Genomic DNA, 26669 nt, shown 5'->3' with positions numbered 1-26669 from the left:
GCAAATCACGGGGTTAGGGTCTAAGTTCTTCTTTTCTTACAACTGCAACTGAATTGAATTAAACCTTGTATGTGACTTATAAAGAGTGCGTACTTCTGGCGTGAATTGGCACAATATAAATAAAACTGACAATTGACAACTTGGTCATATTTAACTCAAACAATCACTGATGCTATAAAATTGCATCCCCACAGCACTAATGAATCAAAGCTTCTATTATCCTGGACAATAACGATAGATTAAAGTAGACAGCTGTGTACTCCTGCAGCATAACAACCAAAAAAAACAAAAATCAAATTTGCTTTAATTTCTCTGGAGAAAGTAGATGATCACTGTTTAAATCAACCCTGTTAAGATTATCTCTGTCAAACCCACAAATGGAAAGAAAACAGTTCAGCAACTCCCTCTCTCTCTCTCCCTCCTCCCCTTGTCTTTTCATAGAAAAAGATTAATGACACGGAGCCGGATTAGATAACTGGCATGCAGGTTTCTCAGATGTTCCATTCTCTCAGTACATATAAATGTCTGCACTCAGTAAACAGGAGCTTGAATCAATGATCCTCCCTCGAGTTCGGTCACTGCTTATTTTTTTCCATCTGCTGTCAGCTCTGAAACTCTCTGGGTTGAGACTATTGAATGCAAAAAAAAAAAGGAGATTATAAAGTCATTGGGACATCTTTAAATAGAACTGTATCGGTGGAGTCAGGGGACTGGTAATCGCTGCATCGTTTTGCAATTTTTAGATGGTGGTGGCACCTTGTCTGAGCGTGGAGTCCCACCACATCAACCTCCTTTTATGTGCCTCTTTTAATCAGGCAAAATGCATCAGGGCCTAAAAGCAGCAGCAGGCAGACGTTCAGTGTCTCAGATTTACAGACTTATAATAATTGTATTATATCTGTTTTTCAGAAAAACAAAGCTATTTTTTTCATGATGAACCTGGCTGATCATTCAAGCGATAATTGCTGTGATAATTACAGTGGCAGCGAGCCACCAGAGTGAAGATGATCGGTATTAGAGGTTTTAAATACAACAGTAGTGCAGCCATGCAAAGCCAGCGGGGTGGGTGGGGGGGGCTTTCAGAGGGGTGGCACACTGCAGCCATGACAAGACGGGGGGGAAAAACCGATGAGCCCTCCAGGGGGAGAGGGTGAGGAGAAGCCAGTGGTACATTGAGGTTTACGTGTCACTATCATTCACCTGGAGCTTCATGGAGCCCAGACACATTGTCATAGAAAGAAGCTCTCTGAAACGTCTGAATGTCTACAGCAACAGAGACACAGACACAGAGAGAGAAGACACGGAGAGTGAGAGAGAAAAAAGAGAGCGTGCAAACACACACACACACACACACACACACACACACAAACTTTCACACGCATCGATTAGCTGTTAAAGGAGAGGATTAAAGAGTTAATGTCAGTTCATCCATTGCAATACTACAGTTCATGCATATTATCAAAACCGTATCATTTAAACTAGTGTTGGGTTATCATAGCTGGTCATTACTCGGGGGGGGGGGGGGGGGGGACCTCTCAGCGACTCCATAAAAAGACTAAATTAATGTCAAATTAAAATAAGGACAATGAGGGCCATGGTTCCCATCTGACTAGCTGGTAAAAACTCATCCTGCATCAGAGACAGCAGTGAAGCTGCCAGATGAACCTTATAGAGGAGGTGTGAGAGAGGAGAGAACAGCTTTCTAACTTTCATTCAATCAGGGAAAAGATTAACCGAGTATAAACCCGAAAGAGATACGGACAAGAACGCAATTCCCAAGAGATGTGCTGAGTAACATCCTTCTGGTCTCAAATAGAAAAAGTGTGGGACCGGTTTAATTAGATTTTTTACAGCTAATACAACTGACTGCACCCTGTGTCGATACAATCACTCACCATCTTTCCAGAGCTCAGCCACAAACTTGTCGGTTGACTGGTGCAGCAGCGTGGCCACATTGTCATTTAGGGGATCCATGTTCTTCATAAGCCATTCATCAGCTTTGTAGTCCACCTGCGGAAGCGAAGAAAAGTCCTCAGTATTGTTTTAACATTTGCACAATAAAATGTCTCCGCTTCATCTGATCTAATCTCTTTCCATCCTTCACTCTTACACCCCAAAGACAACAACAGCGTAAAAGAAGAAAGTGCTTTCATAATTCTCTTTTAGAGGATTGGTTTTCAGTCTCTGATTAATTGCCGCCGGGTCTGTTGCGTCTTAACTGACAGCTCTCGTAGTGTTCCAGATGTGCTGAATGAGCTATGTGACTACACAGTGAGCAGGAGGTTCAAAATCAGATCAAACAATCACATACAACACTGAACCAATAAGACTTTCAATCATTTGCACATTACATTTGAGCGACGGCACAGTCAGCTCTCACTGGAACGTCCTGTGTTGATGGGATTAGTCTCTGGGACACGGCGATAACTTTGACTTGTGTGTGTTTTTCAAACGTCTGACACACAGTGAAGAGCGTTGGATTGGAGCGGAGCGTAACAAGTAATTGACATGGTCAGCAACCTGAGATGAGGAATGGAAGATCTCCATATGGGTTTCATCAGAATCCTGGAGAAGCGAACTCGCGGTGTTTGCATTTATTTTCTTCTCTTCGGTATCGCTCTGTCATGCTGGATTTATTTGATGAAGTTCAAATTAAAACCTGGCCGCGCTGTCGGACACCGGACGCTTAATATTTGGCTGAATCTGAGGTTTTCACCTGTTTGTCACGGCGAGGCTCGGGCTGATGTTTAGACACGGCCGACTGATGCTCCTCACTGTTTTCACATTCAGTATTCATGTGAGGTAAACCTAATTAAACTATCACTCACGGGGCTACATCGGATTTCACGCTATGACTGACAGGCATCTGGAAAGTAGCGGAGTATCCGTTTTCTCCTTGCAGATGGCAGACCACCGTACAAAAAAGGGTGAAAGTTGAAAACCTCCGTTATGTAACCACCAGGCACTGAAGACTCAATCTCGCACCAATGCGAACCAGATGTGGGTTTTTTCCTGCAGAAGCAGTGCGACAACCGGGCTATTGTTTTCAGGCAATGACCTGGTTAACTGCTCCTTTAGAGGAGCTAAGTCTGTGCCTCTGAGAAAAGACTACGAAACATCCCAGAAACAGAAAGAGCGTTGTTGGCGTAAGGAAAAAACAGAAAGCATGGACACACGTGAGGCTATAGAGAAGACGTTATGTTTTTAGTTTAGCTTTAAGTGCAACCAGCTACCAGTCGGAGCACAAGACCCCTCAGTGGGCCGGACATACATACCCTCCCTGCATAGTGAATGATGCAGAAGTCGGCTTTGTCCTTGAGCTGACGCGGCTTCTGAAATTTGGTGTGTGTGCCCTGCTCCTGCAGCACTTTGTCTACAAAGGTCTTGTCAGTGGCCTTGGGGAACCAGCACTCCTCATCCAGCAGAGCCAGAATACCAGGGGGGTTATTCTGAGGAGACAAGATTTGGTTTAAATACAAATATTCATAAGCAGACACACACACACACACACGCACACACAGGCCAAGAGACACTGACCGGCCTCTCGATGAGGTCGATGCAGGGCTGCAGGTCCAGGCCGAAGTCGATGAAGCTCCACTCGATGCCCTCCCTCTGGTACTCCTCCTGCTCCAGGATGAACATGGTGTGGTTGAAGAGCTGCTGCAGCTTCTCGTTGGTGTAGTTGATGCAAAGCTGCTCGAACGAGTTCAGCTACAACGAAGGCGTAAAGCAGAAGAGAAGTTATTCAGTTATTATCTTATATTACCAGTTTAGGTGTGTGTTTTAATTCCCTGTGACTTGGTTAAACTAGTGAATCATTCTTGTGAAAGGCGTCTCTTGCGCTTCGGCCTCCACTAAAGGAGATCGGCGCTCTCAGAGCAGGACAGGGTACAAATAGTTAGATAGGCCACTTCAGAACAACTGACCCCAAATGAAATGCTGGAGCACATTGATCCACTTTAGCAGTTTAATGATCAGGTGCAAAGAAGTCGTATTTCATTTGGGTTCGGTCGTGGCCCATCGAACTGCTAGTAAAACATTCAGTTTAATCCGGGTGTGAAGGAAAGAAACTACAAGGTCTACAAGGTGTTTTGTGTTTTGTGGAAATGAGTTTGTTGGTGTTAAAGCAAGTCACTACCTCAAAGATCTCAAAGCCAGCGATGTCCAGGATGCCGATGAACGACGCCCCCTGGCGTTTGGTCCTGTCCAGGGCCTTGTTGATGCGGTGGACCAGCCATCGGAACAGCCGCTCATACGTTGCCTTGGCCAGGGCTTCGACAGCGAAGTCGGCCTGAGGGGAGAAAAAAAAAAAAAAAAGAGAGAGAGAGAGAGAGAGAGAGAGAGAGAGCGCAGGACCATGAAAGACACTATTAATAAAACCAAACCCGCTGAACAATGAGCACAAATACAAGAATAGAAACATTGTGTTGCTGTTACACTCAGCTGTCCACATATACTGTGTAACTCATAAGTTTATTATAAATATCAAAGTAGAGATGACTGGAATTCAACTTGATGTTTTCCATCATTTAACAGCAAATAAACAGAAAAGAAAAAAAACATGGTTTGCGGACGTTAGGGTTGTTTATAGTGTCCGATGGCACCGTACCTGTTCTTTGGTCTGCGCCTTCTGCACATAGTCTCGTCCCACTTTGATCCTCGGGGTGAGGATGGCTCTGGTGAACTCCATGACGTTCATGCCGAGCAGGTGGCAGAGCTTCTGCGCAGCTGGGAGAGCGAGGGAGAAGAGAGCAAGAACCTCAGCGCATTAAAATAAAGTGTTCAGATAGATCGGGTTTCATAACACAACATCAGAGCTTCAGTTTAATGCAAGGCTCAAATAATTGAATCAAAAATGAAAGAAGTCTAAAAGCAACACTGACTAACAGCCCGGGATATATGACTATACCTCAATGCACAGTCTGTCTGGGCTGAGACCCCAAGAGCTTTCTTTAAGGTCTTCGAGGACTAGCACTAGTATGTTTCATTGGTCTTGCCCCAAGACCTCAGTTAATAAAACTCACAATATTACATTTCATTTGACATTTCATTTCTTATACTGAGCTGTGTGTGTGTACAGAGCAGCCCGGACTGCAGGAGCATGTGACGGTGCTGACATGATCCAGACATTACAAGCGTTCAGTTACCGAGAGACATATAATCTAACTTCAGCGTAATGGTGTTTCTAATAAAGCGTGTCCTCACAGCGCGAGCATGTGCTACGTGGACATGAGCGGACTGTTTTCCATCACCTGCTGGTGGTGGAAGCTGAAGGGCCCCCGGTCATCTCACTCGCTGGGTTCATGACTGACTCCAGGGTGTGTGTGTGTGTGTGTGTGTGGTGTGTGTGTGTGTGTGTGTGTGTGTGTGTTCGCGTCGTATTGCGACCGGATGGTGGGTGTGTTTACCTGTGTTCTCGGGCATTGAGGCCTGATCAGTGTTCCTCTCCTTTTTAAAGACAATGTTTCCAAACTGCAGCACGGCAGAGACCACCTTCAGCATGCCTGGCAAGGATAAGATAAAACTTTATAGGAGACCGTGGGGAGAACAGGTAATGGCTGAGTAAGAGGGAGGGGAAAATAACAAACATCTGGAACTACTGCTCACAGACAATCTCTTCGTGGTTGAAGCTCATGATGTGCATGGCCTCCATCGTCTCCTGGAAATTCTCCTTGTCCTGCTGACCAGGGATGGGAATGTTACCATTCGACAGGAAACGGTAGTTGTTGAAGCCTTCGAGGAGCAGGTCGGCTGGACGAGGCGAGAAAAGAAAAACATCAACAAGGTCATTTTAATCAATATTCTCTTCTTCATGTTTTAACTTAATTTTGCTGTCTGTTGTTCTACTGTATTTACTGTGCTGCTGATTGATTTATTTTTCTTCTGTTTGTTAAGATTTGCATCCATTCACTTTAGACACAGAGAGTAAGTGCGTAAGTGAGGAAGAGATCCAGTCACCTTTTAAAACCCATTAGCTCACAGGTAAAATATTTTGTCTAAATATCTTCTGCATCATCACGAAACAATGTACTAACAAGCTAAATTAAAAGTTAACGAGAGAGAAAGATTTGTTTCACTGGTGCTAACTCAAGCCATCTGTCTTTAGCTCTGTTCCCTGCCTGAGGGAAATTAACACACACATGAAACCTCACTGTCCTTCCTCTCATGGTTCTGTTTATCCCGATTTCTCCTTAAAGCGAGAGTCGGACACTCACTCCGGAGATGCTCTCCGGCCCCTGCGAGCAGGCGGTAGAAAATGTGGAAGGTCCTCTCATCTTTGGCCTGTCGAATGGCCCTCGACTTCTCCAGAAGGTCTGAGAGCAGAGGTTAAGGACTGACATCATGAAAATCAAGACAGCGGATACCGTCACCGCGAATCAATCTTTCAAGAAACATCATTACATTACGGAGCAACCGGAGAATTCCCATGGGAATCAAATCAGATTCTAATCTACAAATAAATTCTCTTTTTCTTCAAGTGTCGGAAACAAAGACATTTTATCCAAATGAATCTAATCCCTTATTCTTTTTCCAGGCATTAATAAACTTCAATAAAACGAGGAACACCAATAAAAAATGGTTTCATTACAGCTCCAGCGCTCTCTAACTCTGGAATACACAGGACGGGAAAGGCATTTCTGTGGTTGAGCAGAAGCAGTGGTGAGTCAAACAGCCTGACCACTACTCTCAGCTCTTAACTCAATGTGAACTCTTTATTTTAGCTCTTTATTTTATTTAAAAAACAGTCCTTTAATGGTCTTCTCTCTCTCTCTCAGTCACAGTCAGGAGGATACAAGTTTCAATATTGGCCCCGACAATGTAGCCCGTCACGTCAAAGTTGATTCTGATGAACTTCCCCTGCAAGAAAAAACAAAAACACAAAACATGAAGTTATTGAAACGCCACAGGTTAAACAGGGATGTCAGTGTGTGTCTGTCAACTATCTACTAACTATTCCTCCTCCCTTCAGCCGCTGTTGCGTTTTAAAATACGGCCCTTGTGGATTCTCGCCGATGAATAGAAAAGCAGTGAAGAATAAAATGTCTATATTAGGAAAAGCCAGGTTCACAGGTCAGAAAGAATCTCAGGCATGTCTGCGGTTTCCTGACAGTGAGTCCGTGTGTGTAAATGTGTGTGTGCCCATCTGTCTACCGGTGGTCAGCCGGTGATTCATGAGTACAGAGTACACCAGTTCATTTTGGCAAGTATGGCATCGGCTCACTTTACATTACCGGGTTTTTAGGAAATTATTAGAAAGCAAACATTAAACCTATGAACAAAATCATTATCGTTTATCAAATATACGAAAGTTACATAATAAAAAAAAATTAAATAAATAAATTAAAGGAGTTTAATTTGGAAAATATGTTTATTAACTTCCTGGAGGCTGATATCACTGTCATGTCCGTACAGCTGGTCAGCTTATCACAAAGACCGGGGGAAGGCAGCTCGCCCGGCTCCGTCCAAAGGTAACAAAATCTGCCGACCTGCACCTTGAACGCTCACTAATCGACAAGTTATATCTCATTTATTAAATCCTTACAAAAACCAACGTAAAGAACAACACACTGGGGTTTTTCAGGGGTTTTATCTGGACTGTTTCTTGGCAGGGAGCAGAAACTTCCTGGAGGGTCTGCTGGTTTCTGGGCCATGAAGAAATATAACGTGTTAGTAAATGCGCTTTAGAGATGGGTGGTAGGCAGATAACTTCAGACGGACCCAGGCCACCTTTTTTCCTTTGTTTAGAGTCTTTGTACTAAGTTAAGCTAACAGGCTGATCGCTACAGCTTCATATTCACCATGAAAAAAAAATTAAATAATGATCTTCTCATTTAAATCTCAGGACAAAAACAAATAAGCATGTGTCTCAAAATGTCATCCTATTAAATTTCAGGGACGAGGAGCTAATGATGATGCTTTAGAGACAGAGATAAAAATCTATCCAGACAATTTAATTTGATTTTCTTTCTTTTATTCTCACTGGTTTCATGAAAGCTCTGCAGTTTATTCCAAGGAGGACTAATTATCTTTCTCTACATGGTATATTCCTACTAATTAGCAGTTTGTTTGTTTATTACCCGAAAACAAAAGCAAAACAGTTTAGTTCAAGGTTAAAAGACTTCCAATAAAACATCAGATTATCTCTTCTATAAAGCTAACATGAGGAAATACTTGTCGTGTGTTTAAATGTGAGTGAACCTGTTTCTCTGATAATACTATCTGTACATGTGTTTAAATCAAGAACGGGGGACTCACGAAGCGAGACGAGTTGTCGTTTTTCACCGTCTTGGCGTTGCCAAAAGATTCAAGGATGGGGTTGGCTTGCAGGAGCTGGCGTTCCAACTCCCCCTGTGCAGAGAAGACAGAGAGGTAAGAGTCCAACAAGCTGTCAAACATTTCTTACACCTGGCCCCACGTAATAAATCTTTTTTTTTTTTTTTTTTATATCACTATTTATCAAATTTGTCTGCGTCTGCCAAAACATACACAAGCTGGCAAGGCAAATAAATTCTTGGTAACAGAGCAGGTAGAGGGAAAATGTCGCCAAGTCAATATGCTAAACCGAGCCATTTATCACGGCTGTGCTGGCTTTGCTTTACTCAACTGCAGTACAATGTGATTTTTGTCAAGGGATCTCGAGAAGTTTAAAGGGGGCAAAGGCAACTAAACAGTTTGACAGAACTCGTGAAACCACAAAGAGTTTTGTTCCAACGCGGTAGGTTTGGGCCGACGGGGTGAGAGCGTGCTTCCGGCCTTGCACATTCCCGTGGCTGTGATGATATATACCCTTTATATCCAAAGACCGCACCACCGTGACGGTTACACTCACGATGGCTTCCTCCCAAAAATCTCAAAACCTGGGTTTGGTAGGTGGTTGGGACAATTCCCTATGAAACCTCTAATTCCCATACGCATGAGACAATCTCCACTATCCAGGGGCTCCGGCGGCACCGGCGGCTCCACCTGCAGCACAGCGGAGATCGGACCCTAAGACTATCTATAGTCCTGCTCAGATGTGTTGTTATACAGCAAGTGAGACTGAGAGAGAGAGAGAGACAACACTAATTCTCTGGCCTGTGTGAGTGTCTCTTGGCCCCTTATGACTCATCTCAGTCAGTACGATAATGGGAAACAAGGTCAAGAGTCTTTTTCTTGACTAAGACCACGGAGCTCTGCTGAAGGTCCACACACAAACTTTAATATCTCCGTACAAGCAGCATTTCAGTGTTTTTGTGCAGTCTTCTGTCTGTCTGGGGTGTGTAAACCCCATTGCCTCCTGAAGGACGTGGGTTTGACTGACAGAAGTGGGGAGCGACTATCCTCCTCCACCCCCCCCCCCCCCTTTATCTTTCAGGCTCTGATTAACAGAACAACACAGAAAGCAGTTTATAAATCCCCTGCACAGCAACGTGAATAAACAGGCTTCCCCATTTGTCTTTACTCACTGAGTGAAATATGAAAGTCTGGTCTCCTATGGTCTGCTTTACTTCTCCTCCACTACTTCACCCCCCCCCCCCCCCCCCCCCCCCCAATCCTCTCTCCTGCACCACATCTTTGCTTTCCCTCGATCCCTGGTTCTACATTCCTCTGGCCTGTGCTCAGAGGCAGCCGTAATGCAACGCAGAGGGGAAAGCAGCGTTAAGGAGGTCAGTGCGGATGGTGTGCTCAGGCAAAGGGGGGGTGGGGTGGGGGGTGGGGGGGGCCACGGAGGCGCTGAGTTACAGCCTCTCACCCAAAGCTTCTGAAACGCGGCATATTAGAGGGCATTCACCTGGATTGTGTGTGCCTGCTCAGAGCTGCCGGTCAGAGGACTCACTCTGCTTTCCATAGTTATTAGATTTAGGGAGGACACAGAAAACATCGGGTACTGGTTTAGGGGAGAAAGAAAAAAAAAAATAGCTACCGGATAAATCAAGCAGAGGGGAGGTGAGTCAGAAACTATCAAGTTTTGTTGGAGTTGGAGTTGAGGTTGGAGCAAAGTCAGTATTGTGTCAGCAGAGTCTCATTTGTGTTGCTTCTGGGACAAAATATAGCAGATTAAAATCCAAAAATCCAGGTTAGGCATCGAGATCCGCATAGAAACATCCCCTGTGTTTGATTATTGACTGGGCAACAAAAACCACACATGAATTCCAAGGCACATTTGGTAACTGGAATAATATTACCACAGCCAGGGCTTTACAATAAGCCAAGCTAGAAATGAAATATTAATTGAAAATGCTCTTCAGAACTACACACATGCATCTAGAGTAACATCACCAATGGAAAACATGCATCAATATAGGAAAGATTTAACTAACTGCCGTCATCTTCAATCATCTTTAATATCTCCATATTTACACCTGGGGGGGTTTTTTTTCGTAGCGTTGTGGATTCACTAAAATGTAGAAGATGAAGCTCGAGGAGAGATGTTTACTGTGGCTGTGGTCTGATTTTCTCTTCCTAAATAACGTGTGCATTTAAAATGAGTGACTAACAAACCAACACAGTGTGGATACACAAGAGTCCGTTAACACTCCAACCAGCACTTAATGTGAACAGTTTTTAACGGCAGGTACGACCTAATTGTTTGCATTTAACTTGAGACATGTGTTTCTAATAAACCATCTCAATTTCCAACTGTTCTAATAAACCTGAACCAACTGATAAAACAAAGTGTTTTATAATCATGAGCCCGCTGGTTTAATGGCAGGATTCACCGGGCTTCAAATAATCATGTGAGTAGACTGAGCCAGCACAAACAAATACCTCATAAAGAAAGAAGCTTAGATTAGTCCGTCAACATCATTACGGAAGCGGCAGAGCTTTGGAGAGGAGGGCATGCACATATACACAAACATCAAAAGGGACCACACACTTTTTTTTGTTTTGTTTTGTGTTGTTTTAGAAAGTGGGAGAAACACTTGCCTGTAGCTTGAATGCTTTGGGAGATTCGGGCTGTTTGTTATGGATAAACAAATGCAAGTGTTAAAAAAAAAACCCCTGAAGCGTCTCATGTCAGACACAAGCCGCAGGAAACAAGAACAGCAGTTACACACTGAGCCCAGCGTCGGCTGCGCTCTCACAGGACGCCACCGGATGAACATGAAGCAGGAGCCGTGACCGGTGACACTAACATTAACATCTGTCCGGTTAGCTGTGGATTAATACATGACTCTTTATCTATGCACTTTAAACTTGAAAACAAAAAACAGAGAGCACAGTAATGTCACAGTTCATTTAAAGGAATAGTTTGACATTTTGGGCGGCAGCTGCTCAGCTTAGAGGCTGGAAACACAGGGAAACAAAATCTGCCTACCGACACCTGTAAAGCTTCATGTTGTGCCTGTTTAATACGTGTAAAAGAAAAGAGGGACAGCAGGGACTCCAGGAAGTTACTGGTCCCAGTGAAAGACAGATCAAATAAATAACGCACCGAAATCCTGGTAGGCTGATATTGTTACTGGCGGGCAGAGCCGAGGTTAGCATGTTTCCAGCCTCTCTGCTGAACTGAGGTAACCAGCTGCCGGCTGTGGCGTTAACGTGTAATGGGCAGATGTGAGAGCGGTAAACTGCGCCAGAAAGCAAATAAGCATGATTCTGAAAAAATGTCAAACTATTAATTTTAAATTACAATAATGATGCAGAGGTAATTGACAAGTACCAATAAAGCCATACAATTTTTCATCTAAGGTGAGACGAGAGGAGGAGAGAGGAGAGGAGAGGAGAAGGAGAAGGAGAGAGAGAAGAAGAAGAGGAGAAAGTAGAGGCCCAGGCTTGGCCAAGGATAGAGAAGGAAAAATGTAGGCAGTGGGGATCTCACAGGAATGTTGTGGTCTTTGCGTCCTTTGTGTGAGGAGGCAACGTGGGCCAGGTACTGGATGACCTTCTTCGTGTTCTCCGTCTTGCCAGCGCCTGATTCACCTCTGGAAAAACAAAACAAAAAACAAAGGGCACGGACGGCGTGGATATATATGGTGTACGCATGAGCAGACAGAGGATGAAAGAAGTGTGAGTGGATGACCGATGAGTGAAAGAAAGGATTTGATTTGTCATCCCTTTCAGATTACAGCACCCTTTGTCTGTAATCATGAATCACAAGCTTTTACTGGTGAGGCATAACCAGCTTTTAGTCCTATTCTACGTGTGTGTGTGTGTGTCTTTTAAATGTGCATTATTCATTCATTGCTGAGCCTTGTCAAAGAAAAACTTATGTTCCTCTGTGACAGATATTGAAGTTATTCTTATTCTTTACAGGAAATAATCCGTGTAAGTTGTCCACAAAGTACTGACAAAACACCATAAAACATTAACCAAAATCACTCTTACTCATCATTATGGCGGTCAGGAGCGACTGGATGAAGCCCAACGAACGAATAAACAAAGAGAAAAAGGAAAAGTGGAGGAGAGAGAGAGAGAGAGAGAAAATGACCATCAGGCTATCTGTTGTTGCTTTCTAAATCCATCCATCCCCCCCTTGTCAGTGGGTTTCACTGGGGAACACTGTGGTTCGACGGGCCGGTCTCCAAAGTTTCCAGGCTCTGCTTTTGGGCCGTCGCTAATGATAGCTGTGTTCAGGCAGGGCCATGCACAGCTCCCACAGTCAGGTCCCAGAGCCCAGACAACCAGGGCCAACACCGAAAACCAGTCCAGCAAACACTACATCTAGATACATACCAGTGGCTTTAGTCTAGCTGGCAATTAGCTCTACTGCACCGAGCAAGACGCAGGGGCGGTTTTATCTAGAATTTTTACGGGTCCTCGAGCGCGGGACAGACGGATAAGCAATGTAGGTCAAGTTAGTTACACATCCGAGTTTGGCAAAAGAATATTTTCTCAAGGAAAATAAGCATTCGCTGACACATCTTATGCTTTACCCCAGAGGGGGGGGGGGGGGGGGGGGGTCACGTGTGGCAGGACCCACCTCACTACGTGACCACTCTGTATCTCCCATCCGCCTCTGTCGCCCGCTCTCTCACAGCTCTCAGATGTCAGCAAGAATTCGCGACTGCAATGCGAGAAATTCTACAAGTTTCATGGGGGGGGACGGGGGGGGGGGACGGGACGCTCCCTGTTCTTCACATACGATACGACATGTGGACATCATGCAACAACACGAGGGGGCTGCTCCTCGCTCGTCCTTCACCCTCACATCCGTGTGTGACATGGGATACTGAACACAGGTTCACCCCCTGTTTGGTCATGAGACTTCTCATCAGTAAAAGCATGTGATTAAAAAGTGGTTGTTGCAAAGTTAACGTCACATCTGCGTAAACCATAAACACAAGTCGTTCACTGGCTTCACTTGTGCGTTTTTCTAATCAGTATTTCACCTGGAAATATCATTAAACACTTCCAACTCTTCTCTTTTATACTGAAATCAATATAAATGGTTTCACAGTGAGGGAGCAGCCGCTGTAAACTGGGCCTTTGACCACCCTGCTTATTAAACAGTGGGGTGACACAGCTCGAACTGTCACCAACAGGGGGTGTACGTTCTCAGACTTCAGGACGGATTATGCAACAGCTCTTGTCTGTTCGTTGGCAGCGTCAGTTTAAGGCACATTGAAAGAGTGTGGCACTTAATTACTCTCTGCCGTAGTAGATGAAGGCAGGGCACCAAACCACACTCATAACTCCCTCAGTATCGGGTAGAGCTGCGGCACAACCCAGCGTCCGCAAAAAGCTATTTGGAACAAGTCTTTAAATAAAACACAGCAGGGTGATGGGAGCTGGCCAACTGACCTGGGGTGAGAGAAAGATGAAGGGGGATGAAAAAAGATTTATAAGACAAAATAACCAGGTAAACCAGGAGTAATGACCCTTCAAAATAAGCCTCATTATAACCATGTTGTTCTAACTCTTGTATATGTAGAAACATTTAAGGACAAGCAGTGAGACCCCGACTTGATGATCCGGTTAAGGTAGAGCTGTGTCATGCTCATCTTTCCACAGTTTCAGCAGAACCGGCCTTAAAGAACAGAACAACCACCTGACCTCACAGAGAAATGACCCTCAAGAGAGGCGGAGGCAGAAATGTAACAGAGACTGAAGCGTTGTATTACTCACGTGCAAAGGATTGATTGGTCCTCACGATCTGTTCGGAGAAAAAAGAAAAACACAGTCAGCATCTTTCCATCCTCTCAGAGGCTTTAACCTTCACAGCAACAGCAGTAATTACAAAGACAGCCTTTCTGCGGTCACGCTGTTGGACCCTAACACAGTAAAATGCAACTGCGACTTGACCAGTTGTTTTCGCATCAACATGCAAATACTGGAGCCATGCTCGGTAAGATTGTACGGTACATCATTTTTATTTTTTTCCTTGAGAATAACAGGACACACTAAAATATTGCCCCATGCACATCAAAGTCCCGTTAACCCGGTGTGATGTAAAGAGTGAATTTTACAGCCACGAGCCCATTCCTCAGCCCGCACTTCCCTGCAAAGCTGCCCCGTGTACCGGCCATAAACCGACACCAGGACCAGTAACCGAAGCTCTTACACCTTTCATCACAGAGGAATTCAGACCCGGGTCCAGATGACAGGATTAGCCGTGCCCCACTGAAAGCGTGTGACCTCTCAACTCTGAAGGTCCTGCTGCGCACTACAAAGAACTACAAAGACCAGAACCCAGAGGGAACTGACCTGTTTATCAGCAGAGGCTCGAGACCCCCCTCTCATGCTGTCAAAATAAGAGCTCGCCCTCATTTAATACGACCCCACTGGTAAACAACAGGTCACATATTTCCCTCATATTCAGAGGGGATGTGTTGGTCTCTGAATATGTTGAGTTTTACTTTCCCAAACTATCAGTCATGTTCCAAATATATGCTTATGGAATAAAATATAAAATGGTTGTTATTTAAATCATTCTTCATACAATTGAACTATCAAGTGTTTAGGTTGCTGTGGTTTGAGTTGGTCTAAAAGGTCGTATTCCTTCTTCTATCACTTGCTTCAATTGTTTGTTTTTTTTAGCTAAACCAACTACTTCAACTGTTTCCAGTAGTTTTAATATTTAATGATCTATTTCAACTTAACTAAAACAACTTCTTAGGTGAGTTAGTGGCATTAAATTGAATTAATTGACCTCGTGAGATTATTAATGAATGATAAAAAAACAAACAAACTAAATGTCAATTTGATAAACAAATAGAAATGATGCATACTCCAGTTAAAATGAAAGGCGCCATCTAATAGACACGTCACTCAGTCACTGTTTACTGTGACTGAAACCTACAGTCAGGAGCTAAAACTAAAATGTGCTAGTATGTGGAATGGAGCCTGACATCACACGGCTCTTTAGTGGACAGGTGACAAAGATAAAAAGAGCTCGTCCCATGTGTCAACACTGAAGCCCAGAGGACAAACAACATGCGAGGTGTGGGAGAAGCTGCAGGAATACCTTACTGGTAACACATAATGTCTATCAGCACACACACAGTTGAAATGTAAACTTCCTCTCTTATTGAAAAACACACCTTTGCTGTTATAAAACTATTCTGGTTTCCACGTAAGACGACAAAAGGTTTGATGATGATTTTAAAGTAACACTTGTGCCAGTGATGCGAGTCCTCCCGCTGCCCTTCAACACTTATTGACATTCCTGTGGCAGGAAGTGAGGAGATTTTTCATTCCTTGAAAAAGACAAATTTGGCAACACCTCCACATTCCTGAACTCAATAAAACTGAAAGGAATAGGGCCGCACACGAACACACACACACACACACACACACACACACACACTGTTGTAACCATGCTCCTCCTTGCTCCTGACTTCGAGTACGTATTATTGGGGCAACGGGAGCAAACACTGCTGTTGGATATGACACTGTGTTGCAGGGACATTCGAAAACCTGCCTGCAGGTTATAATTGAAGACGTGGTCGGTGAAAAGCAGCAGCTCTTATGGCTAAAACGTTTTCTTTTCATGTGTTCTGTGTTTTCTCCAATGCAGTTCTCTGTGATAATGTTCTCTGACGGGATAATTGTAGCGGTCTCTCTAACGGTCATCCACTCTGTAGGGATGAGCAGCCCTCGGTCACGCCTTGTTGCTGTGGGTCAGTTCTCACTTTAAGCTGTTATCTTTCACCAGATGAAACGACCTTTTGCTTTTGCACTAAAGCGTGAACTTCCCTCGTGTGACAAAAGCTGGTGACCAATGAGTTTGGTCTTTGTTCTGGGAGCTTTGTCTGGACCAAAATGCCTTTCACCCCACAAGTTTAAATGGCTGTTTGAAGGTTAAAATGTGGGTTGTGCCGATGGGACGATGATCTCCGTGACGATATTCGGCTTGTTTTCCCATAAATGTATTAACTTATTATTTTCAGTATTTGTATTATTAAATTAATATCAAATTCAATTTGCCCTGCCACAGTTTCACATTTATAACCACATATAGAACATCTGGACAGTCAACGAGAGAGAGAGAGAGAATTGAAAGCCATAAACAGTAAAACAATGACAGTGTGCATGTGTGTGTGTGTGTGTGTGTGTGCTCCTCTTTCTCTGTCTTGTCTTTTTCCTCATCAAAGCAAATGTAATGCAGACGAGCTGTAATGCAAGTTGTTTGTTCACAAATATGCGTAAACACTCGTGTCGGATGAGAGTCGCCGTGATGATGATGAACGAGCCGCTCACTTTAACTGCCGCCATCTCTTGATAATGAGGTAGCCTTTGAAACTCGGGGTCAAAGTTTGATTACTTTTCCTGTCCCGTGTTTCACAGCCACGTCTGCATGAAGCTGATGCTTATCAGATGCACCTAATGTTGACTTTCACAAGGCCTCCCCTCCAGTCTGGACTGAGGCACGCAACACTGCGTAACCCTACCGTGAATATGAAAACCACACACACTCGGTGAACGGCCTTTGGAGCTACATCCACTCAGCTGATGATTAAAGAGAGAAGCAGTTCTCATGTGTGACCTCATGCTTCTGAAATTAGCACCTGATTGCAATCTGTCACAGATAAGAAAAAAAAACCCCAAAAAAACCTGTTACAAATTGTGATTTTGTATTTAAACGTTTCAGCCCGAATTCCCATATAGTTACATAAAGTGCTGCTTTTGATGCCTTTATAAACGCCGTGTGGCAGGAGAAGAAAAAAAAACAAAGCGCAGAGGAATTACCACATGTTTTGTCCCTCTGGCAGATGCAGTGATTTGTTTGGAACTGTGATGGCATGAGCAGTAATAGACACTGAGGCTCTGCAGACAAGAAGACTACAACAAAACAAAAGAAGATGCAGAAAATATATCGCAGTAGAGGCTTTTACTGAAGTCGTAACGGTTCTCCCGTGTTTCTATCGTCATGAATAAATCAGTGTCAGACAGAAAAAACGACTGCAGCATGCTGCGTCTCTGCACAATGTCCTTCTATCCGACATGAGGAAACAGCTTGACCTATGAAAGTGAGACACACACACACACACACACACACCTTTAGACTTCCATTAGATGTACAGTCACTTCATTCTCTGCTCATCATCTGACATCTATTAACCTCGCTTACCTCTTAACACCTTTCATTTGACCTTCTATCCCTCTGCAAACATCCATCGCCTCCACGTCCGAGCCTCTCCACTCTTTCCCCGATAGACAATCCTTAGACACTTCCTTTCACCCCCCCCCCCCTTATGATTTCAACCCTCTAAAATGTCAGTCAAAACAAAGTAGATACTGACCTAGTGTGCCGGAGGTGTCCTCTCCCATGAAACACATACTGATCCGCCGAGTACACGGCTGTCATCCAAGATGTTTCTGTGGCTCACACATTATAACACAATCCTTTATTATCTTGTTCAGCATCCATTCAGTTTTGGATACAGCCTCTTACATATGCGTTTCATATATGTTATTGTGAATTTGCACATCTTGCAATCGTTGACAGATTAGTCATGACAAAAGATGTTTTTCTTTAGAGTTTTACTTTTTAAAAAAAAATCCCTTAAAACCAGTTAACGTGACCTGTGCTGTTTCAGTGGGTGAGTGTGTTCATCCATCTGGTCCATGCTGCCACCTTGGCCCTCTTGGCAGCTGCTGTTTCCTAGATCGCCATGGCAACTAACTGCTGGGTCATATTTACCCAAGATGCCATGCTGGCTAGGCGGTAGGTGGACCAGTGAAAGTGAACGTGTTCTTCTCTTCCAGTAGCTCATTACTGCCTCACTAAATCTTTACCCGCTTTGTGTTTCCCCTTTTCTCTCTGTTGCTCTCATTTCCCCTCTACCCCCCCCCCCCCCCCCCCCCCCCACCCCCCCCCATGAGCGGTGCAACGCCAGATTACTCAGACCACTGAAGAGTGGGACCTGAGCGGAGACAAAAATCGCTTTTCCACACCAACAGATGTTTTTAATTTGATCACCTCATCATCCGAACTTTTCGCTGCTTTAGTTATTTCCTCCACAACAACTCACAGCCAGGGGAAATAAGTTAATCCATTCATTCATCAAGTTTTAGGTTAGACCACAGTTCACTCTCTGTTTGGAGGCCAGTTTCATACAAATTCAAACGACAGCACAGGAAGAGGGATCTTTCAGACCAATCAGTATTGCTGCAGCGTCATACCACAGTTCACTGGAGGGTGAAGCACATCACTCCGACTCCATGTTCAAGAGACAGAGCCGGCAGTTTTAAAAACAACACTGTCAGTGGATCTAACAGGCGCTTCCAGACTGTTACTACACATTGGCCTGAGCTGGTAGAAAAGGGGGTCTATAGTGAGCACTGCATTCATTCACTTGTGCGCACAAATCACGCAACTTTGTGCACGTCTTACTCTATCTTCTCTCTCCGGTTATTTAAGACAACTGCACAGAGTGAGTCTCATGGGTGCACAACACCAACACTCCCATGCACAAATCACACCGCAGGCTCCCATGCTAGGAGACCGGCCCGTCTTACACAGCAGGGCTCCCTTTTCTGCTAATAATTTATCCCCCGCGAGGATTAAACAAACCCTCATTCTTCACATTCCAGCGAATTCCCCCCCTGCTCCCTCCGGCTCCACAAAAGCCCCAATCGTTACCATAACCCCCCCATTACTGACCTCATTTAACCTCGTACAGCCTCTCCCGACTGTAACTCAGTTAATCGCTCTGTTTTCACACCATTACAGGTAACCTATTGTAAACTGGAAGGCAGGAAGAGCGTGTTAAATAATCTACGACACTATGGGATATCTTGGGAAGTGGTCCACCATAATGTAAAAGGAAGTGATTTGTAGTTAATAGGCTAAAAAATGTCTTTTAAAGAGCCAGAGTCTGAGGATGGAAAAAAAAAATTATCATTTGGTCTCCAAACTGAAAAAGGTTTGAAGACCAGACTAACCGCAACCAGCAAACACATTCTTCACATCCCCGGCTCAAACCAACCCTCGGTGTGCAAAAACATTCTTGGCGCAAGGATCATAATTATGTCAATTTATTGTCAATGGTCCTCGGCAATATGGCTCCAGTTCAATGCAAGTCTAACCCGCAAATGGTGCTCCTAATGTCGCCAACTGTTGTTTTAATAGTAACTCTGTCCATCAGCCGACTGTCAAACAATCCGTGATTACGTTCACACTTATCCTCATTAGTCTGGTTCCTGCGAAAAGATCACTAAAAGGAAAAGTTGAAACCAGCCCCTCGCGCCTCCTAGACTTATTTATGTTTTCAAGGAACTCACTGCCCACACACCCACACACACACACACACACACACACACACATATGTCTGTATATAAGTGTAAATATTCTGCCAGTTATAAAAACAAAAACCCAACGAAGCTACAAAAATGAAACAGGATTTTTGACCTTTTGGGGTCTTTGCAACTGGATGTAACACATTTTCTCCACACTGCAGCTCGGGCTCTCACAATTTGCTTCGTAAAAAGAAGTCGTAAAGTGCAACTGCACACAGTCAAAATTCAAGCACCATGGCAACCACATCACACACATAAGAAATCCCCAGCGATAAAGCCAGTGAGCTGCTCTCTCTCAAACTACTTTTATATGTAGAGAGGGTTACCCCACAGGTGCACGCACACACACACACACACACACACACACACACACACACACACACACACACACACACACACACACACACAACTCCCTAGTAGAATATAGTGATTTTATTAGTAGAAAGGTAATATAGAAATGGCGGCTTGCTTACTCATAAAGGCCGAGAACAGAGACAGGACTGAATCCGGAGCTACTTAAAGCTAGACGAACAAAGCTCTAAGTGTGTGTGCGTGTGCGTGTGTGTGCACGTATGACACAAGTGAGACAGAGCTCATTCACATTCCCAGACAGTGGCAGCAGAAAAGAGTCAGCGTGACCTGGGAAGTGTTGTGGTCCGCGGCCGCCTGCAGTGTGTAACTGTCACTTAGAAGCTTCTGAACAATTATGATAAGACGCAAATTAAACACACTTAAGCAAAAAGGGCTGAGGAAAAGTAATATGCTACATCCTCCAACAGCAGCTGCGATAAGATAAACAGACCGAGGAGCCGTAAATCCTCCAATAGTGATCGCGGTTACACTAACAGTCGTCTTACTTCATTTACTGTGTGGCGGGAGTCTGAAGTGTCTGAATGATCAAAGTGCTTGGGGCTTAGCACAGAGCTATTAAAACATGCACTAACGTGAGGGTACAGTATGCAAAACGGCATCAGGTGAAGAATTTGTTTTTCATTTCAGTGTTAAAGGGGAACTCCAGAGATTTAGTAATGCACTTCCATTAAGTTAGAGGATCCGCAAACAGCAGAAATAATAACGGTCAAAATCAAAGCAGCACAGGCCAAGATATCCTCATTTTATTATGGGTTAGTATGGGTTAAAATGCTGGATCCTACATTTCCCATAATACATCTGAACAATTTCTTTCATTTCAATCAGTGGATTTAACATTTAAGTCATTTTTGTAGCAAAAACATTGACACATTTTCTTGTGAAAATTCACTGCTTATAAGTGAATATTTTTTTGTACTTTAGTTGAGACAAAAGAAGACATCTGATGATGTCATCTTGGGCTCTGAGACATTGTAATTGGCATGTGAAACTTGCCAATTACAATCGATTATGATAATAATCACTCAGCTCTAGTTGAGAGCATCAGGAACAGGATCTGTACCAATTAATACCAAACAGTTAAGCGTCAGCAGTTAAAGGCTTCATGACTGAGACCATTCATAATATTATTCATAGATATGAGATCATTCATGGATATTCTGGCTCAGAGATCGAGCTCTCTTCAGTTACTACAATGCACGTTTCTGTACATACGGCCTTTTGCAACCACTGAGTGACCAAACAGCTCAACTGAGTTATTCACTGTAATGCTGTTGAACCAGCTGCCAGTTCGGCATTCATGAGCCTACGAACAGAAGGGCAGACAGCCCCACAGAGCTGACTGGCCATTTACGTGTATCACTGTGTGTGTGTGTGTGTGTGTGTGTGTGTGTGTGTGTGTGTGTGTGTGTGTGTGTGTCCTGGAATTCGGATGCCCCTGGTTTCCCTCCCTGCCAGCACCGGGGGCCTCTTGGGTGTGGAACAGGCGTTGTTTTCAGGCGGCTGGCAGAGCAACAGAGCTGACGTTAAGGGGAAAATGAGCAGCAGGCGTGGCGGGGTCAGAATGTGGAGGTTATACCTGCTTTTACACTTATTAGCTTGTGTGTTTCATCATCAACCATAAACAATACAGAACCCCCCCCCCTCTGTGCCGGGAAAAACAAAAATGTCATATCGGTGAAGTGCAACATTTTCACACTGTCGCTGAATGAACAATCGGGTGGAGACTGTCCTAAAAATAATCCAACTGATAGTCACAGGACGGTCCCCTGCACCTTTGGCACAACTGGATGCTTCCCACGAGAGGGGAGGGAGACTTTAGAGCAGCTCAGGGATGTGGCTGGCCAGGCGAGGGGCGAAGGGTGTGGTGGGACAGGACCAGACAGGAGGACGGAGAGTGGAAAATGGAGATAGCAGAGATCGGAGTGGCACGTTGGGAGTCTCGATGGAAAGAAGGAAAACAGAAATAGGAGCTTTCCAGGCTATAAATAATGCCATGTCACCTGCTGACATACTTGGAGATGAAATCCTATGGGTGTTTTTCGGGACTTCTGATTTCAGTTGCGGGACAGTGATGACAGTTGGCAGCTGAGATCACGGACAGAAATAGATTGTCATCATGAGGCGAGTGAGCGAACGTCCCCCCGCCCCCCTCTCGGAAATGACAGCAGCGTGTGAGGGACCACCTGGGTGAGCGTGCGAAAAGTGGAGAGAGATCCGACACACACACACACGCACGCACGCACGCACGCACGCACGCACGCACGCACGCACGCACGCACGCACGCACCACACACACACACACACACACACACACACACACCAGGGAGCTATTCTCATCATTTACACCTTGAACTTCTGGTCTCTGAAGCATTAACCTCTCCTGTCTGTCTCTCTCCACCTCTGTCTTCCTCTCTTTCAGAACACAAGCACCAGCTTTGTGAGTGGATCAAACAAATCTGACCTTTTTCACATTAGTTTTTCTGCCTTTTTGTTTTTTGCCCGCTGCGATATAATGACTTCAGGGATGTCATCTTATAAAAAGGAAGGACCTCTGACGTGTCATAAATAACATAAGAGCAGCATCAATCTTCTCATCTTGCCCTCCGCCAGAATTATTTGTGAATAAGAGTATATTTTCCAGAATGTTCACAGGCCACTCAGGCCTCCATCTGAAGCTAATCGTGTTAAAAAACAACGTTCACATGAGGTCGGATGTGCGACATACGAGTTCCTCTGCTACACGTGAAAAGTATTTCATGATTAAATTGCAAGTAAGAGCAATGGCGTTAACAGGTTCAAACGGTGGATTTAAGAATAGTGTCACACACTTAAGGAAGGTAGAATCTGTTGCGTGTTAAATTCATTTTCGGAGCTCTATGCCCTGCGGGCTTGTGCTTGGCTTGTGACGCTTGTGTTATACTGTCTGAGCTGCTCTCTACAGAGAGCATTTAGACAGGATTTTGGAGTCTTTCCTTTTTCAAGTCCCACAAAGCACATTTTTCAAATGCCTCTGATGCAGGGGTAAAATGAGAAAAGTCTGGGAGGGAAAAAGAGGGGTATAGAGAGATAAGAGCAATAGAGAGAGAGAGAGGGAATGTGAGTTGTAGAAAACCAGGTCCCACATGTTTCTCATGGAGATGCGCTGGACTCGGTGTGGTAAACATCCTTGGGCTAATTACAGAACTCTGTAATCTAATATGTCTATTCTCCAGCATTAAGTGTAGTCTATTATCTGCTGCCCTGAAGATATGTGCCATCCATACGGCAGCACAGCAGAGAGACAACACACGGGTGTCGTCGGTGGAATCGAAATCCACGGTTCAGCCCCCCCCCCCCCCCCCCCCCCGCGGGGGAGTCAGTGAGCGGACTGTAACATCTGGTGTGAGGGTGGGAGTGGGACAGTTTAATGCAGTTTGAATAGTTGCTCCACCTGTAACTTGTGTTTGATGCGGAGGAAGAGAAGAGCAATACATCTAAGAGACGAACACACAGAGCGCTACACGGAGGAGAGAGACAGTGAGATGTGTCAGACATCACCCGCAGTGACAAAACAGCAGAACACACAAACACACTCATGCTCTAATTTCCAACAACAGCGAAGGGGTGTGGCGTCTATTCTCTGCCTCTGATACACTCTCTAGTCAGACCATTGTTCCTCAGCCTGTCTGTACGAACTTTAATCATATTCCAGTCATAAACTCATTAGCAGTAATTGCTGCAAATCGGTGCAATTCTGTCATTTTAAACCATGTAAAACATTCTTAACAGAGTGAATCTGAATTTTTTCACGATTCATTTCGTTTTTTATTTCAGCCGTCTCGACTCTACTCAATCCTCCGTGGGTAAAGTTCACCTCAGTTCATCACAGTTCCTGAAAGTTTACAGACAAAGTTTCTGAATGAGAAACTCAGGATTTTGTCAAAACACCAAGGAGAATGAGACGAGTTGCCTTTTGTACCTACATGAAGGACCAGCAGACCCACAAGACAACTGTTCCACTGCTGCACAGGGTGGGTGATGATCCAGGGTCAGTGCCAACATGTGCAGCATAAAACATCACTGTACACTTCGTAAGCAATGGGGCAGGATTTGAGCATGAATGTCATCTACCCTTTTTAAATATATGATATCCTCCTTTTGGTTTCCGAGTTTTCCTCGAAGGTGTTTTACAAAAATACAATGAAAATCCTAAATAAAAAATAAAGAAGGAGAAAGTAGAAAAAAGCAGCAGGACTCCAGTCTGGTTTTCTACTTATTATCACATCTGCCTGGAAACAACTCCTGTTAAGCTTCATGGACGACGTCTGCTACTGTCACACCTCATCATGTCCATCCATCATCCATTCCTGTCACTGTCAACAAGGATTACCTGTTGAGGGTCCTACGGGAACATATTACACATTATCACTGGTGCTGCTTAAAGGTCCCTGATAGATTTTCCACACTTCTCTGGCCCGTGGTTCTCCCCCTAAGTATGAACTAAGATGTCTCAAGCTGCAGTTTGCACTATAGGTATAGTGTATATACACATGTACATTTTTGTTGATGCTAACAGAGCGCAAGTGCTGCACAACAGCATGACTACAGAGCGTTTAAATTTAGCCTTGTGCTGTTGGGTGTTGCCTTTAGGCCAATGAAAGGGGAGAGAAAGCAGTTGCAGGGAGATATGGCAGAAAGTATTTGGCAATGTAATCGATTGCAGATGGCAGCCGTCGGGTGGCTTGTTTGGTCCACAGTGGTTCTTTGTGATGGCTAGGCCCACCATAATCCTGGCCGTTTTCGTGTGTATGTGTGTGTGTGTATGTGTGTGTGTTTATCCTGGCACCTCCAATATCACAGCGTTAAGCTCCGCAGCCCCGCAGGAATCCAGACACACAAGGGGGAGCAGAGGTTCAGTCACTGTGTGATTGAATCTGATGGAATCACAGGAAGAATATCAAATAATACACTAAATCTGAAGGGGATAAAAAAGTTACAAGAGTGCTAAGTTCCTATTATTAATGGGTCACTGCAGCAGTGTCAAGTAGAGGTGAAACTATTATTAAAAATATCTTCAGATTAAAAGTTAAATGCCATCTAAAATGAAAAAAAGTGATATGATTTGGAGTCTTGGATAAGCGCCAGATTTTTAGCGAATGCGTTCAGTTTATAGATGAATAACTACACACATGTCATCAGTAGCTCATTAAACAGAGTGACAGAGTGGAACAAGCAGCACGTCAAGATAGCTGCTGGCTCCCTGGTCACGGCGGGTTGTAAGGTTACGGGTGTTAGCGAGAGGGCAGTCACGGCATCGGTCAGGCAACCCTATCTGCGGCGCTGACGCTCCCGGTATCGCCGCTATGCGTCTCTCATGACAACACTATCTAAGAACGAGGGCAATACATGACAGCAGCTCTACCTTAAATCATCTCCTCTCTCAGAAACCCTCTCTCGGCTGCACAACCGTCTCCAACGCTCACACAGACACACACCTACCACCATGGCTCAGGACCCGGCTCGGCGTGGCCCCGGTAGCTGAGAGTGTCGACTATTGACCACACATGTGTAAAGTCATACAGATTAGCTGATATACAGGTGGACTCACCTGTGGGTCTGGCTAACCTGGATATCTCAATCATCACTTATATAATGTATGGTGAAAAAAGAATTTCAGTCTCCACATTCATAGTTATTCTGTGATTTAAGCCAAATGTCTGTAATTCATCAGCCTGGAATATCGAGAAAAAAACAAACTGTGTCAACTGAGGATACAAGGCATTTAAAAAAAAGCCAAGATTCAGGTTCCTTTGCATGAAACAGTCACATCCATATGCATGACGACTGACACGCAGCAGCTTCCCCAATGACCTCCCTGTCCAGACTAGGTAGGAAAAAAAGGTCTATGTGTGTACATGTGGGGAGAAGCGTAACTATAAATCAGACCTGATGTACGACCCCCGCACAGAAATATGATGTTATCCTGTATGAACTCTACAGCTGTCTGCCATTAAAGACGCATCTGCCTGTGTGTATTTGTGTGTATGAGTGTGTTTGCGGTACATTCATGCAAGCAGGCATGCTGCTGTCTGAAAGTCATCTCTTCAACATGTACGGAGCACAGACAGTCTTTTTGAAGACTGGGGGGGGGGGGGGGGGGGGGGAGTCCCTGACCCTCTACACCTGTCTTGTCACTCAGGCCCCTGGGTGTGTCCTCCACCAGTCCCTCGCTCTCCAGCTCTCACTGCCCCAACAAGAGAGGCCTCATTTCCCAGGGAAGAGCTCTGTAGCTCTAGGCCTCCCTGCCTGCACCCACACACACACACACACACACACACACACCCACCCACACCCACACACCCACCCACACCCACACACACACACAGCACCCTGGTCCCAGCCCCCTTCAGACTGCACAAAGCCCCCATTGTGAGGCACAATGCTGGCCGCCCCCTCTGCCTTTCCCCTGTACCCTCTGCTCTGCCCCCCCCCATAACTCTGTCTCTTCTGCCCCTTCTTGCTTTTGCCTGACTCCCTCTTTCTCTGCTTTTCAGTGTTCTTCGCTTTCTTCCCTCTTTACCCGCTCCTCTTTATTCTTAAATCTCCACTACCAATCCTGTTTATCGTGTCTGTAGGGGTCTTGTGTCCCGCCC

General features: G+C 44.7%; 1 protein-coding gene and 2 long non-coding RNA genes across 7 annotated transcripts in view; 2 read left to right on the top strand and 1 right to left on the bottom strand.

Moving 5' to 3' along the window:
- The window catches only part of LOC130185419 (myosin-10), a 50604-nt gene that overhangs the window by 11557 nt on the left and 12378 nt on the right, over positions 1–26669 (bottom strand). For 2 of the 5 annotated variants that reach the window (XM_056401890.1, XM_056401891.1), the window contains exons 4-17: positions 14050–14077; positions 11804–11906; positions 10909–10938; positions 8257–8349; positions 6795–6858; positions 6216–6314; positions 5608–5751; positions 5409–5504; positions 4610–4728; positions 4139–4291; positions 3538–3711; positions 3276–3449; positions 1896–2010; positions 1201–1263 (exon numbers count right to left, since the gene is read on the bottom strand). In XM_056401890.1, the coding sequence (XP_056257865.1) occupies positions 1201–1263; positions 1896–2010; positions 3276–3449; positions 3538–3711; positions 4139–4291; positions 4610–4728; positions 5409–5504; positions 5608–5751; positions 6216–6314; positions 6795–6858; positions 8257–8349; positions 10909–10938; positions 11804–11906; positions 14050–14077 (1455 nt within the window). The remainder of the gene's footprint in view (positions 1–1200; positions 1264–1895; positions 2011–3275; positions 3450–3537; positions 3712–4138; positions 4292–4609; positions 4729–5408; positions 5505–5607; positions 5752–6215; positions 6315–6794; positions 6859–8256; positions 8350–10908; positions 10939–11803; positions 11907–14049; positions 14078–26669) is intronic. The other 3 variants (XM_056401892.1, XM_056401893.1, XM_056401894.1) reach the window with 3 other exon arrangements.
- On the top strand, positions 5681–6329 carry LOC130185423 (uncharacterized). The gene is made up of 3 exons (XR_008830150.1): positions 5681–5785; positions 5896–5982; positions 6198–6329. It is a non-coding gene; the product is annotated as an uncharacterized LOC130185423 (long non-coding RNA).
- Positions 21853–24325, top strand: LOC130185422 (uncharacterized). The gene is made up of 3 exons (XR_008830149.1): positions 21853–22224; positions 22457–22474; positions 23851–24325. It is a non-coding gene; the product is annotated as an uncharacterized LOC130185422 (long non-coding RNA).

The sequence above is a fragment of the Seriola aureovittata genome, chromosome 17 (genome assembly GCF_021018895.1).
Source record: "Seriola aureovittata isolate HTS-2021-v1 ecotype China chromosome 17, ASM2101889v1, whole genome shotgun sequence".
NCBI classification, from domain to species: Eukaryota; Metazoa; Chordata; class Actinopteri; order Carangiformes; family Carangidae; genus Seriola; species Seriola aureovittata.
Note: the sequence above shows the minus strand (reverse complement) of the source record. Positions and strands in the feature narration are given on the sequence as shown.